The 14,608-nt window shown below is 45.2% G+C and overlaps 1 protein-coding gene across 1 annotated transcript; it reads right to left on the bottom strand.

The window, feature by feature from the left end:
- Positions 1 to 630: 630 nt before the first annotated feature.
- Positions 631 to 1,792, bottom strand: LOC123410165. The gene has a single exon (XM_045103061.1). The coding sequence runs from the start codon at positions 1,546 to 1,548 to the stop codon at positions 907 to 909; it is 642 nt and encodes a 213-aa protein (XP_044958996.1). The 5' UTR covers positions 1,549 to 1,792; the 3' UTR covers positions 631 to 906.
- Positions 1,793 to 14,608: the final 12,816 nt, after the last annotated feature.

Raw genomic sequence — 14,608 nt, 5'->3', positions numbered from 1 at the left:
TAGTGCTAGCCTTTGGTACAGCTATCTAAGCTATTCTGAAGTACAGAGGTACCACATCTTAGATTAGTGGTACTATTATGTGTAGTTGCTCCAAAATTGAGAACAAATTATTTAAAAAGAACCACTGGATCTTGTTTAAGATACCAGAACAAGCAAGTCTTTGCTAAACAAGTTACCTACGGATTAGCATACCGGAAGCATCGTTTTCTGCCAGCGTGCTTACACCTCTGCATATTGCTAATGACAACACACAACCGGACTATTAAAGGCTTCACCTAGAAGAATGATGGTATAAAAATAGAATTATTCCCATCAAGGTAATACGCAGCTTTTCATAGTCACATACACACACCTGGTTGTCCACATCATTTTGCAATTAGTAAACAGAAAAACAGGCACCACTTGTCATATCATCCTTTGTCTGGTGCAGCTGCTGAATTGATGGAATCATGGGTCTCCATATCTTGTGCAAAAATAGGAAAATATTGTTTAGTTTGAGTATGGTTTTCCTTTCAAAATCAAGGGTACTTGGAATGATGATCAAGTGCAAGTGCACCTACAATTTGAAAATAGAACTACAATGGGATCGAGGGAGTTTTCGGACCATCACTGTTCTGGTTTTTCTCCGCATGGCACTTTCAAGACAGACCAATTATTTACATTTCTGATCGAGGCCGAAAACAAATGTAGGCAATCAAACTGATCATTCTTGAATGATCATTGATCATCATCCCACCAGGGAAGCTTACATAATCACTAGTATTTGCAGCCATGGGTGCAAGTTCTTCCAAGATCACTGTAATTATGTTCATCTAGAGAAATGGAAGAGAGAAAAGAACCCATTTCTCTCAACCAAAGCGCAAAAAATCCTCACAAAAGCATCAAAAAGATCACAAGAACAGCTAACTAAGCCAGGTAGGAGGCGCACATTTCACCAACCAAATCCATCCTCGGCGGCGCCCCTAGAGGCTGCTGCAGCAAGTCAGGAGCCAGCATCCCCTGGAAGACGTCCTCCTCCAAGAAGCTCAGGAATCCCCCGGGGTTGAGATCCACCCACAGCCCGCTGAAGTCGAGGTCGCCGCCGCCATAGCCGAACCCTCCTTCCTCCACCTTCACCACCTCGCACTTGATCTTCTTCCTCCTCCTGTTCTCCTGTTGCACCAAGAAATCGTCGGCCAGCGCCGCCACTGGTGCCGGTCTCTTCTTCTGCGGCTGCGGTTTCTCCTCTACCGGCGAGGGCGGCGTGGGCGCCACGTCCACCGTCACCGCCTTGCTGTTGTCGTCGTCGTCCGCCGTGGCGTCAGCCGGCTGGTGGTGGTGCCTCCCGGTGAGGCGCTGCACGAGGTCCCGGAAGTTGTCGACGTCGGTCTTGATGATCTCCGGCGCGATGATGTGGATGATCCTTATGGCCGGCCGCGTCGTGGCGGCCCTGGGCACCATCGCGTGGCGCGAGGAGCCTCTGCGCTGCTGCTGCTGCTGCACCGGCGGCGTCGACGGGCTCATGCCGCTACTGCTGCCGCTGCTGTGGTCGTACGCGTGCTCCCCCATTAGCGTGCGCGCAGGCCGCGATGTAGAGCTCGGAGGAGCAGGGATGGGGAGCTGGTTTTCTTTGGAGGGACGAGAGAGGGAGTCTTTTGTCTTGTTGATGAGGAGATGAGAAGGGCGAGGAGGAGGCGTGGAGGTATATATGGCGGAGGCGGGAGGAAGGAGGTGACTTGCAACTTGTTGCGAGGATGGCGATGGTGAGGAGGAAGAGGAAAACCAATCTCCGAATGCTTGAAGTGTACGATGGTAGAAGGGACGTACGTCACGAACGGGAGGGGAGAAATGTGTAGTTTATAGAGAATGTCGGCCTAGCCTTGTACTCGCATGTACCGTACCATCTGCCGCCGATCGCCCTGTGGATTTTTTCTTGGGTTGTTGTGGGTGAACGTCTTGCATTGTAAGAGCAAGTCTAATCGGCCGACCCAAACGAACGGTCATTTTATCCGTCTTTTGTCCGTTTGGGTTGACCCAGAAGACAACAATGTTTGCTTCGTCGTTTGGGTGGACGCATGCGTCCAACGCTGGTCTGATCCATTTTTACCGACGTGTGAAAAATATATATAAAGTATTTGTGAAAATAAAAAAACAGATATAATTAAACATTAAAAGCCGGTCACGAAGGCCGAGGAGAGTCCACGCGTCAGCATTACACAATTAAAAATAGAAAAAACTTAAAACTACGAGGTAGCCCTAGACGTCGTCGTCGTCGGGGCCAATGAGGTCGACCAACATAGGCGGAGGGCCGGCCCAGGGGTACGTCGTGTTCCAGAGCGCAGCTGCCTGCACCTCCGTCGTTTGCCTCGCCGGCGCGGGCTGTGCTGGTGGCGGTGGCAGCGCAGCAGCACGGACACGCTCCTCCTCCTCGAACTCCCGTCGTTCCTTCTCCAGCTCCATCAGCCGAAGACCTTCAGCGCGCTCCGTCCCCAAGTGCTTGTCCTCCAGTGCTCGAGGTAGGCTTGCTCCTGCTGCGGTGTCGCTCCCAGCCAGATGGGCGGTGCGCTGACAAACTCCCTGACGACGCCAGTCCACTGGTAGACCTTCCGCGGCTCCATGGGCTCGAGCTTCGGCGGAGGGGGCACTACGCAGTTCAGTACACCACGACACTGCGTTTCCAACAAACAGGTTGGTCGAAAAAACAACCTTTGCCAACATACAGTCAGTCGGGAAAGAGTATTGCCGATCGAATCCGTTTGTTGGGGTACGTCCAGATGGGATAGTCTTTTCCCGACCGATTGTTTGATGCCTGTAAAGAGCATTGCCGATCGACTTTCCGATGGCACAGGAAGGGCTCTTTCCCGACCAACTTGCGGTTGGGGTTTCCGTCGAATATTTCCCGACCGACTGTTTGACGGCAAAATCTTTCCCAACCGATTTTCAGCTGATGTTGGTGTTGAAGCTTTCCCGACCGACCATTTGGCAGTACAGCCTTTGCCGACCGATTTTCTGCTAATGTTGGTGTCGAAGCTTTCTTGACCGACCATTTGACAACAGAGTTTTTACCGACCAACAATTTGACACCATTTTTCTTAGCTGAGCAATGTTTAATACCCACGTACCCTTGTTTTCACATCTTCCTTACAATACAATGTCAAATCAAGTTGCATATCTCATTACAAGTCAAGTTACAATAGCTTGCATATCTCATTACTACTCACAAGTAAAGGAAACATTTATGGTTCAAAGACCGAATCACCCAACAGGTTTACAGAATGATAGATGCATGTCCGATATTCATTGTTGCTCAATTACACAAAATACCCACGTGCACAAAATGAGACCTAAAAGACGCATTATTTTTGCTCCATGACAGAAAATCTCTAGCTGATGCAAACTAACATCTTCTTGGTTCCTTCCTGCTCCTTTTGTATGTCTTTCCTACAAAGGATAAAAATGTCATGGTGAGCATGCATTGAGAGACAATGGCAAAAATAATAATTGTATAAAGCATAGATGCAACGCGACCATGAAGTATATTTCAGGAAATATGAGCAATATAGAGGTGTACTGGGAGCAACATAAGGCAACATAATTAAGTTGTATTTCCATCATCTGGACATAAGGCAAAAAATTTAGCATGTCCAGACTCCTAGTTTTAATTCACAAGACATGGTACTATTTACTGTGGAGAGCACTACAGACTAGTTTGGTTGGTGCTCGAGAGCAACTACAAAATTGTGCCAGCCAGCTATGCACTGTACGTTAACTTAGCCAAACTTTAGATGAAGAGAACAACCATTTTTTTATACCATCACCATTTAAGAAGTGGCAATGAACTAGGTAGACATTGAAATAAGAGAAGATAGAACAACATTGATTGTTACTGCTCAATGTGCAGAGCTAGATAACAACTATCATGATGAATAAGAAGATACAAGAGTCTGGTTATGTTCATTTCGGAAAAAGTAAATACTAGCTCATTAATCAAATATACCTTAGGGGCGGGACGAGGAAGATGCCCCTGGTTTGTAGGGTTTCATCTAGCAAAATGACCATGAGTCAGTATCACATCAAACAATTCAAGATAAGTAGACGAAACACACATTGTTAGCGATTACCTTGCTAGATGGCCATGCAATGGACCTTGTTACAGCATCAAAGATAATTTTTAAGCCGCCATCTTCAAAAGGCAAAGTAGCATCCCTTCCAAGCGCAACATTGACAAGAACCTCATAAGTTCCTGGTCCAAGGGGCTCTCCGCCCACAATAGCGTCTGGGTCAACTGAGATAATTGTTGCCTTAGCAACAGGAGTTTCAGGACCAGTCCATGCATATAGAAGAACATCCGTACCAATCTGAATCAATGATTATTTTAGAAGCATGAAAACAAAATAAAATTTTAACATATAGGTAAGGATGAGAAGATTACAAGGCTTTCATCTTCATAGGCTGATGAGCTTCTTGCAGGGGGCTTTGCAACAACTCTTCTATGAACAAAGGGCTCTTCATCATCCCGTTCATCATCTTCTTCACCATCGTTATCATCATCAGCTTAAGCTCTTGAGTTCTATCAAACATAAATAGAGTTAGTGCATGCAAGATGGATTCTTGATGCAATGAAAAGATGTGGAAATAGTTCATTACTTGTCGAGAATTGGAACCGTGCTGCGAGTTAGGAGTTTCCAGATTATGCCCTCCTTGTGAAGCTAACATCAATTCCATTCGGTTCATCGGTTCCTGCATTTGTAGCACATGCCCCTCTAGCATGTTAAAGCGATTTTGAGCTTCTCGGCGCCCTTCCATTGCAACTAGAACTCTTGTGCTCAATTTACCCCGTGTACATGGTGTACCCAAATCTTGAGGTGTTGGCCCTAGACCTAACACACGAACACGACCCCTCGACTCCTCCATTCTACATACACGTGCAAACAGATCACCTTATTTAATTTTTTTTCTTTCCATTTCGGGTGTTTTTGAGCTTTCTCTATGAGTTCTTTCTGCAAAATGATATTTACTTGCTATGTAAATTATATTTGTACAATTTATGAGTAACACTGAAAAAGCACGGCAAAATATACTTACAATAGTTTCTGCTGCGTGCGGCACATAACTCCCTTTCCTTTCCCCTTTCTTGCATGTATGTGTTTCGATATAAACTTCATCTCTTTGAGGATCATGCCCAAGTTTGACAGCCTGCAACCATTTATTTATTTCACTATGCATTAGTCACTCAAACACAGTGGCGTATCATTTTTAATTGGGTAATTATTTTTACCATTTCATCGGCAACACATGCATGACTCTTGCTACCAGATGTATGAGGTACTCCATTGGCATGATTCTTTTTGGCGATAGCACTACGAGACTACAAGCAAACTGTTTTATCACACATATTGCTTTGAGAATCATTACTTGCATATTTCTTTATCCATGTCTAGAACATAATGTGCTAGAAGGATGACGTACTTCAAATGCCAAAGATCTCCAATAAGTAATAAGGGTCTTCTAATCAGCTTCACTAATTCCACTGTCACGTCTTTTCATAAGTTGCGCATCACTGAGCGGAGCATCAAACTTGTTCCTCTTTAAATCTGACTTCTAATCCTTCCACTTTATGTGTGAAGTGTTGATAACAAAGTTCAAAGCGGTTGAGTTCAGATCATAAAATGCCTATTAAAATGAGAGAAAGCGGGACACTGAGTTAGACGACATTAAAAAAAGAGTGTGTAAGTTATAGATTATGCCCATTTACACCTTCAAGGTCTCCCACACTAATAGCTTTTTGTCTACATCAACATCTCTCCAATCTAACTCTACAGGTGGTATATGCTTCCTCACCAAAGTACCAATGAAATTGGTAAATTCAGTTGCATCTCGCCCAACAGGCTGGCCATTCACATTAAGTGGAATATGGATTTTGGGTTGATTCAGCCTCGCATATATGTTAGCCTTTCGGGTAATTTTTCTTCCACCTTTGTTTTGACTACCTTCATCAAGCTCACGAGTAATCTCTTCATGCAAGAAATTAACATAGTCATACAACAATTCGAGCAAGTGACATTAGCCTACAATACGAATAAGTATAACCCACTACAAGTACCTTTGGAAGGCTGATGCTCATGATCTACACGATCTTGATCTTTTGATATCCTAGACCTCAAAACACGTCCTTCATTCGCGGTTACACGTGCGATGGAGGGTGCCTGCATAGATATATAGGTTAGTATTGCAATCTACATTTGCTTCCTTCAGGTAGAACATGAATGTGATGACAACTACATACCTTTCTTTTATTTATTTGTTGGGGGGGGGCTTGGTTTGCTTCCATATCTTCCTGCATAGAACCTCTTACTGCCCGTGCTGCTGCTAGTCATTTATCATTTTCTTCAATGCTCTTACTTCTTTGTAGTTCATACTCTACCGCCTTCAATTGTTCCTATGTGACCCCACCATCTTTAGATTTTCCGTTTGTGCTTGCCATTTTCCCTCGTGCAAAAGACACACTATATGAGTACATCGCTACAAAACATTAGAGGTTTGTACACAACACTTACTTTTTTTCAACATCACTTGCTTTAAGAACTAATCCATCTATACCTGTCCTAGCAGAACCAATGCATCCATCCGCAACACTCACACGTACAGTAGTACATGGATCCGGCAACATCACACGTAAGACATTACCAATATCATCTTGAGATTCTTCTATGTCATGTAATGATAGCAAAACAACAGTACACCACTCAACATCAATGGGATCTTCAACATAGTAAACTTGAGTTGCTTGTGTGGCTAATATGAAGGGCTCATCTGATATTTTCTCACCGGTATTGAACAAATGCTTGAAATTCACAGAAGTGATTCCAAACTGATCAGTTTGTACCCATTCATTTTCGACACGATTATCAACCCAGTCACATTTGAACAACACTACTTTCCCTTCATGTTGATAGTTCAACTCAAGAATTTCTTTTATAATGCCATAATAGGTCTTGTTTCTTACACTAATATTGTCACATTTTCCTTCTGCAAAGGATGTAGTTTGTGCAACAAGAGCTACTCCACTACTCTGAAACAACCGGCCCTCATCATATGATTGTGTATGAAAGTCTATCCCATTTATAGTGTAGCTACTATACTTCATCGCGACCATGTTTGGCTCCTTAGCTAATATGTTTATCTCATGTGGTGCTTCATCGTCCATTTCTACCACCTGCGATTATGAAATGCTGTTGTTACTCTACAATTAATTGGATGGAATTATATGTCTTATAGGTTGACAAAATCACATGCCCCCTGATGGGTAACGTAGCATAAATTCAAAACAATTCCTACACATATTCAGATCTTCCTATGGAGAGACCAGCAACGAGAGAGGGATGAGTGCATCTTCATACCTTTGAAGATCGCTAAGCGGAAGCGTTGCTAGAACGCGGTTGGTGGAGTCGTACTCGTGGAGATTCAGATCGCGGTGTGATTCCGATCTAGTGCCGAACCACGGCACCTCCGCGTTCAACACACGTGCAGCCCGATGACGTCTCCCGCACCTCGATCCAACAAGGAGGAAGGAGAGGTTGGGGAAGATCTCCGACATCACGATGGCGTGGTGTCGATGGAGAGAAGAGGTCTCCCGGCAGGGCTTTGCCAAGCACCGTGGGAGAGGAGGAAGAAGGGGGGTAGGGCTGCGCCGAGGGAAAGGGAAAACTGTGTGTGAAAAAGCCACAAAACCCCCACTATATATAGGAGGAGGGGAGGGGGGGTGCCACCCCTAGGGTTCCCACCCTAGGTGGTGCTGCAGCCCCCCCAGATGGGAGGTGCGGCGACCAGGGCACAGGGAGGGGGTGGCGCACCCCTAGGTGGGCCTTAGTGTTGGAATTATGCCCTAGAGGCAATAATAAATGTATAGTTATTATTATAATTCCTGTATCAAGATAATAGTTTATTATCCATGCTATAATTGTATTGAATGAAGACTCATTTACATGTGTGGATACATAGACAAAACACCGTCCCTAGCATGCCTCTAGTTGGCTAGCCAGTTGATCGATGATAGTCAGTGTCTTCTGATTATGAACAAGGTGTTGTTGCTTGATAACTGGATCACGTCATTGGGAGAATCACGTGATGGACTAGACCCAAACTAATAGACGTAGCATGTTGATCGTGTCATTTTGTTGCTACTGTTTTCTGCGTGTCAAGTATTTATTCCTATGACCATGAGATCATATAACTCACTGACACCGGAGGAATGCTTTGTGTGTATCAAACGTCGCAACGTAACTGGGTGACTATAAATATGCTCTACAGGTATCTCCGAAGGTGTTAGTTGAGTTAGTATGGATCAAGACTGGGATTTGTCACTCCGTATGACGGAGAGGTATCTCGGGGCCCACTCGGTAATACAACATCACACACAAGCCTTGCAAGCAATGTAACTTAGTGTAAGTTGCGGGATCTTGTATTACGGAACGAGTAAAGAGACTTGCCGGTAAACGAGATTGAAATAGGTATGCGGATACTGACGATCCAATCTCGGGCAAGTAACATACCGAAGGACAAAGGGAATGCCATACGGGATTATACGAATCCTTGACACTGAGGTTCAAACGATAAGATCTTCGTGGAATATGTAGGATCCAATATGGGCATCCAGGTCCCGCTATTGCATATTGACCGAGGAGTCTCTCGGGTCATGTCTACACAGTTCTCGAACCCGCAGGGTCTGCACACTTAAGGTTCGACGTTGTTTTATGCGTATTTGAGTTATATGGTTGGTTACCGAATGTTGTTCGGAGTCCCAGATGAGATCACGGACGTCACGAGGGTTTCCGGAATGATCCGGAAACGAAGATTGATATATAGGATGACCTCATTTGATTACCGGAAGGTTTTCGGAGTTACCGGGAATGTACCGGGAATGACGAATGGGTTCCGGGAGTTCACCGCGGGGGGGAGGGGGGGGGGCAACCCACCCCGGGGAAGCCCATAGGCTTTGGGGAGACACACCAGCCCTTAGTGGGCTGGTGGGACAGCCCCAAGGGGGCCGATGTGCCAAGAATAAGAAATCAAAGGAAAAGAAAAAAAAAGAGGGAGGAAGTGGGAAGGGAGGGGGACTCCCCCTTGGCTCGACCGACCCCTTGAGGGTCCCTTGGACCCCAAGGCAAGGCCCCCCTCCCTCCTCCTATATATATGGAGCAATTAGGGCTGATTTGAGACGACTTTCTCACGGCTGCCCGACCACATACCTCCATAGTTTTTCCTCTAGATCGCGTTTCTGCGGAGCTCGGGCGGAGCCCTGCTGAGACAAGATCATCACCAACCTCCGGAGCACCGTCACGCTGCCGGAGAACTATTCTACCTCTCCGTCTCTCTTGCTGGATCAAGAAGGCCGAGATCATCGTCGAGCTGTACGTGTGCTGAACGCGGAGGTGCCGTCCGTTCGGTACTAGATCGTGGGACTGATCGCGGGATTGTTCGCGGGGCGGATCGAGGGACGTGAGGACGTTCCACTACATCAATTGCATTCTCTAAACGCTTCTGCTGTACGATCTACAAGGGTACGTAGATCACTCATCCCCTCTCGTAGATGGACATCACCATGATAGGTCTTCGTGCGCGTAGGAAATTTTTTGTTTCCCTTGCGACGTTCCTCAACAGTGGCATCATGAGCTAGGTTCATGCGTAGATGTCTTCTCGAGTAGAACACAAAAGTTTTTGTGGGCGGTGATGTGCGTTTTGCTGCCCTCCTTAGTCTTTTCTTGATTCCGCGGTATTGTTGGATTGAAGCGGCTTGGACCGACATTACTCGTACGCTTACGAGAGACTGGTTTCATCGTTACGAGTAACCCCCTTTGCTCAAAGATGACTGGCAAGTGACGGTTTCTCCAACTTTAGTTGAATCGGATTTGACCGAGGAGGTCCTTGGATGAGGTTAAATAGCAACTCATATATCTCCGTTGTGGTGTTTGCGTAAGTAAGATGCGATCCTACTAGATACCCTTGGTCACTACGTAAAACATGCAACAACAAAATTAGAGGACGTCTAACTTGTTTTTGCACGGTATGATTGTGATGTGATATGGCCAACGATGTGATGTGATATATTGGATGTATGAGATGATCATGTTGTAATAGAAATATCGACTTGCACGTCGATGGTACGGCAACCGGCAGGAGCCATAGGGTTGTCTTTATACTAACGTTTGTGCTTGCAGATGCGTTTACTATTTTGCTAGGATGTAGCTTTAGTAGTAATAGCATAAGTAGCACGACAACCCCGATGGCAACAAGTTGATGGATGATCATGGTGTGGCGCCGGTGACAAGAAGATCGTGCCGGTGTTTTGGTGATGGAGATCAAGAAGCACGTGATGATGGCCATATCATGTCACTTATGAATTGCATGTGATGTTAATCCTTTTATGCACCTTATTTTGCTTAGAACGACGGTAACATTATGAGGTGATCTCTCACTAAAATTTCAAGACGAAATTGTGTTCTCCCCGACTGTGCACCGTTGCTACAGTTCGTCATTTCGAGACACCACGTGATGATCGGGTGTGATAGACTCAACGTTCACATACAACGGGTGCAAAACAGTTGCGCACGCGGAACACTCGGGTTAAGCTTGACGAGCCTAGCATGTGCAGACATGGCCTCGGAACACATGAGACCGAAAGGTCGATCATGAATCATATAGTTGATATGATTAGCATAGGGATGCTTACCACTGAAACTATACTCAACTCACGTGATGATCGGACTTGGGATAGTGTAAGTGGATCATGAACCACTCAAATGACTAGAGAGATGTACTTTTTGAGTGGGAGTTTAGCATATAATTTGATTAAGTTGAACTCTAATTATCTTGAACGTAGTCTAAGTCCACTTTGAATATATTTGTGTTGTAGATCATGGCTCACGCAAGTGTCATCCTGAATTTTAATACGTTCCTAGAGAAAGCTAAGTTGAAAGATGATGGAAGCAACTTTGTAGACTGGGCTTGTAATCTTAAGCTAATCTTACAAGCTGGGAAGAAGGATTATGTCCTTAATGCTGCGCTAGGAGATGAACCACCCACTACGGCTGATCAGGATGTTAAGAACGCTTGGTTAGCGCGTAAGGAGGACTACTCAATAGTTTAATGTGCAGTCTTGTATGGCTTAGAACCGGGACTTCAACGTCGCTTTGAGCGTCATGGAGCATTTGAGATGTTCCAGGAGTTGAAGTTTGTCTTTCAGAAGAACGCCCGGATCAAGAGGTATGAGACCTCCGATAAATTCTATGCTTGCAAGATGGAGGAAAACTCGTCTGTCAGTGAACATGTGCTCAAAATGTCTGGGTACTCAAACCGTCTAGCTGAACTGGGGATTGAACTCCCGCAAGAGGCTATCACTGACAGAATCCTTCAATCACTGCCGCCAAGCTATAAAGGCTTTGTGTTGAACTACAACATGCAAGGGATGAACAAGTCTCCCGGCGAGTTGTTTGCGATGCTGAAAGTCGCAGAGTCTGAACTCCGTAAAGAGCATCAAGTGTTGATGGTGAGCAAGACCACTAGTTTAAAGAGAAACGACAAAGGCAAGAAGGGCAATTCGAAGAAGAGCGGCAAGCCTGTTGCCAATCCGTCGAAGAAACCCAAGGCTGGACCTAAGCCTGAAACAGAGTGCTTCTATTGCAAGGGTATGGGTCACTGGAAGCGCAATTGCCCCAAGTATCTGGCAGATAAGAAGGCGGGCAAAGAAAAATCAGGTATATTTGATATACATGTTATTGATGTGTACTTAACCGGCTCTCGTAGTAGTGCCTGGGTATTCGATACCGGTTCTGTTGCTCACATTTGCAACTCGAAACAGGAGCTGCGGAATAGACGAAGGCTGGCGAAAGACGAAGTGACGATGCGCGTAGGAAATGGTTCCAAGGTTGATGCAATCGCCGTCGGCACAGTGTCACTTCAGCTACCATCGGGATTAGTGATGAACTTAAATCATTGTTATTTAGTGCCTGCGTTGAGCATGAACATTATATCTGGATCTTGTTTATTGCGAGACGGTTACTCTTTTAAGTCTGAGAATAATGGTTGTTCTATTTCTGTGAGTAACATCTTTTATGGTCATGCACCGAATGTGAGAGGATTGTTCATATTGAATCTTGATAGCGATACGCATATACATAACATTGAGACCAAAAGAATTAGAGTAAACAATGATAGCGCCATATTTTTGTGGCACTGCCGCTTGGGTCATACTGGTGTAAAGCGCATGAAGAAACTCCATGCTGATGGACTTTTGGAGTCACTTGACTTTGATTCACTTGACACGTGCGAACCATGCCTCATGGGCAAGATGACTAAAACTCCGTTCTCCGGAACAATGGAGCGTGCAAGTGACTTGTTGGAAATCATACATACCGATGTGTGTGGTCCAATGAGCGTAGAGGCACGCGGCGGATATCGTTATTTCCTCACCTTCACTGACGATTTAAGTAGATATGGTTATGTCTACTTGATGAAGCGCAAGTCTGAAACATTTGAAAAGTTCAAGCAATTTCAGAGTGAAGTGGAAAATCATCGTAACAAGAAGATCATGTTCCTACGGTCTGATCGTGGGGGTGAATATCTGAGTTTCGAGTTTGGTGCTCACTTAAGACAATGCGGAATTGTTTCGCAGTTAACCCCGCCTGGAACACCTCAGCGTAATGGTGTGTCCGAACGTCGTAATCGTACTTTGTTAGAGATGGTGCGATCTATGATGTCTCTTACTGATTTGCCGTTATCATTTTGGGGTTATGCATTAGAAACAACTGCATTCACTTTAAATAGGGCACCATCAAAATCCGTTGAGACGACACCATACGAACTGTGGTATGGCAAAAGGCCAAAGTTGTCGTTTCTTAAAGTTTGGGGATGTGATGCTTATGTCAAAAAGCTTCAGCCTGAAAAGCTGGAACCCAAAGCGGAAAAATGCGTCTTCATAGGTTACCCAAAAGAGACAGTTGGGTACTCCTTCTATCTGAAATCCGAGGGCAAAGTGTTTGTTGCTAAGAACGGAACTTTTCTCGAGAAGGAGTTTCTCTCGAGAGAATTGAGTGGGAGGAAGATAGAACTTGACGAGGTTGTCGAACCTCTCATCCCTCTGGATGGTGGCGCAGGGCAAGGGGAAACCTCTGTCGTTGCGACGCCGGTTGAGGAGGAAGTTAATGATGATGATCATGAAATTCCAGTTCAAGTTTCTGTTGAACCACGCAGGTCGACGAGATCACGCGCTGCTCCAGAGTGGTACGGTAATCCCGTCTTATCAATCATGTTGTTAGACAACAATGAACCTGCAAATTATGAAGAAGCAATGGTGGGCCCAGATTCCAATAAATGGCTAGAAGCCATGAAATCCGAGATAGGATCCATGTATGAGAACAAAGTGTGGACTTTGGAGATACTGCCTGAGGGCCGCAGGGCTATTCAGAACAAATGGATCTTTAAGAAGAAGACGGACGCTGACGGTAATGTGACCGTTTATAAAGCTCGACTTGTGGCAAAGGGTTTTTCACAAGTTCCCGGAGTTGACTACGATGAGACCTTCTCACCCGTAGCGATGCTTAAGTCCGTCAGAATCATGTTAGCAATAGCTGCATTTTTCGATTATGAAATCTGGCAGATGGATGTCAAAATGGCGTTCCTTAACGGTTTCCTTAAGGAAGAGTTGTATATGATGCAACCCGAAGGTTTTGTCGATCCTAAAAATGCTGACAAGGTGTGCAAGCTCCAGCGATCCATTTATGGACTGGTGCAAGCATCTCGGAGTTGGAACAAACGCTTTGATGAGGTGATCAAAGCATTTGGGTTTATACAAGTGGTTGGAGAATCTTGTATTTACAAGAAAGTGAGTGGGAGCTCTGTGGCGTTTCTAATATTATATGTGGATGACATATTACTGATTGGAAACAACGTAGAGCTTTTGGAGAGCATAAAAGGTTACTTGAATAAAAGTTTCTCTATGAAGGACCTAGGAGAAGCTGCTTACATACTAGGCATTAAGATCTATAGGGATAGATCAAAATGCCTGATAGGACTTTCACAAAGCACATACCTTGATAATGTTTTGAAAAGGTTCAAAATGGAACAGTCCAAGAAAGGGTTCTTGCCAGTTCTACAAGGTACGAGATTGAGTAAGACTCAGTGCCCAGCAACTGATGAAGATAGAGAGCATATGCGCTCCGTCCCCTATGCTTCAACCATAGGTTCTATCATGTATGCGATGCTGTGCACTAGACCGGATGTTAGCCTGGCCATAAGTATGGCAGGTAGGTTCCAGAGTAATCCAGGAGTGGATCACTGGACAGCGGTCAAGAATATCCTGAAGTACCTGAAAAGGACTAAGGAGATGTTTCTCGTATATGGAGTTGACGAAGAGCTCGCCGTAAAAGGTTACGTCGATGCAAGCTTTGACACAGATCTGGACGACTCTAAGTCGCAAACCGGATACGTATTTATTCTTAATGGGGGTGCAGTAAGCTGGTGCAGTTCCAAGCAAAGCGTCATAGCAGATTCTACATGTGAAGCAGAGTACATGGCTGCCTCGGAGGCGGCTAAGGAGGGTGTCTGGATGAAGCAGTTCATGACGGATCTTGGA

This window comes from Hordeum vulgare, chromosome 7H (assembly GCF_904849725.1).
Source record: "Hordeum vulgare subsp. vulgare chromosome 7H, MorexV3_pseudomolecules_assembly, whole genome shotgun sequence".
Lineage (NCBI taxonomy): Eukaryota > Viridiplantae > Streptophyta > Magnoliopsida > Poales > Poaceae > Hordeum > Hordeum vulgare.
This window is presented reverse-complemented; position numbering and strand designations above follow the sequence as displayed.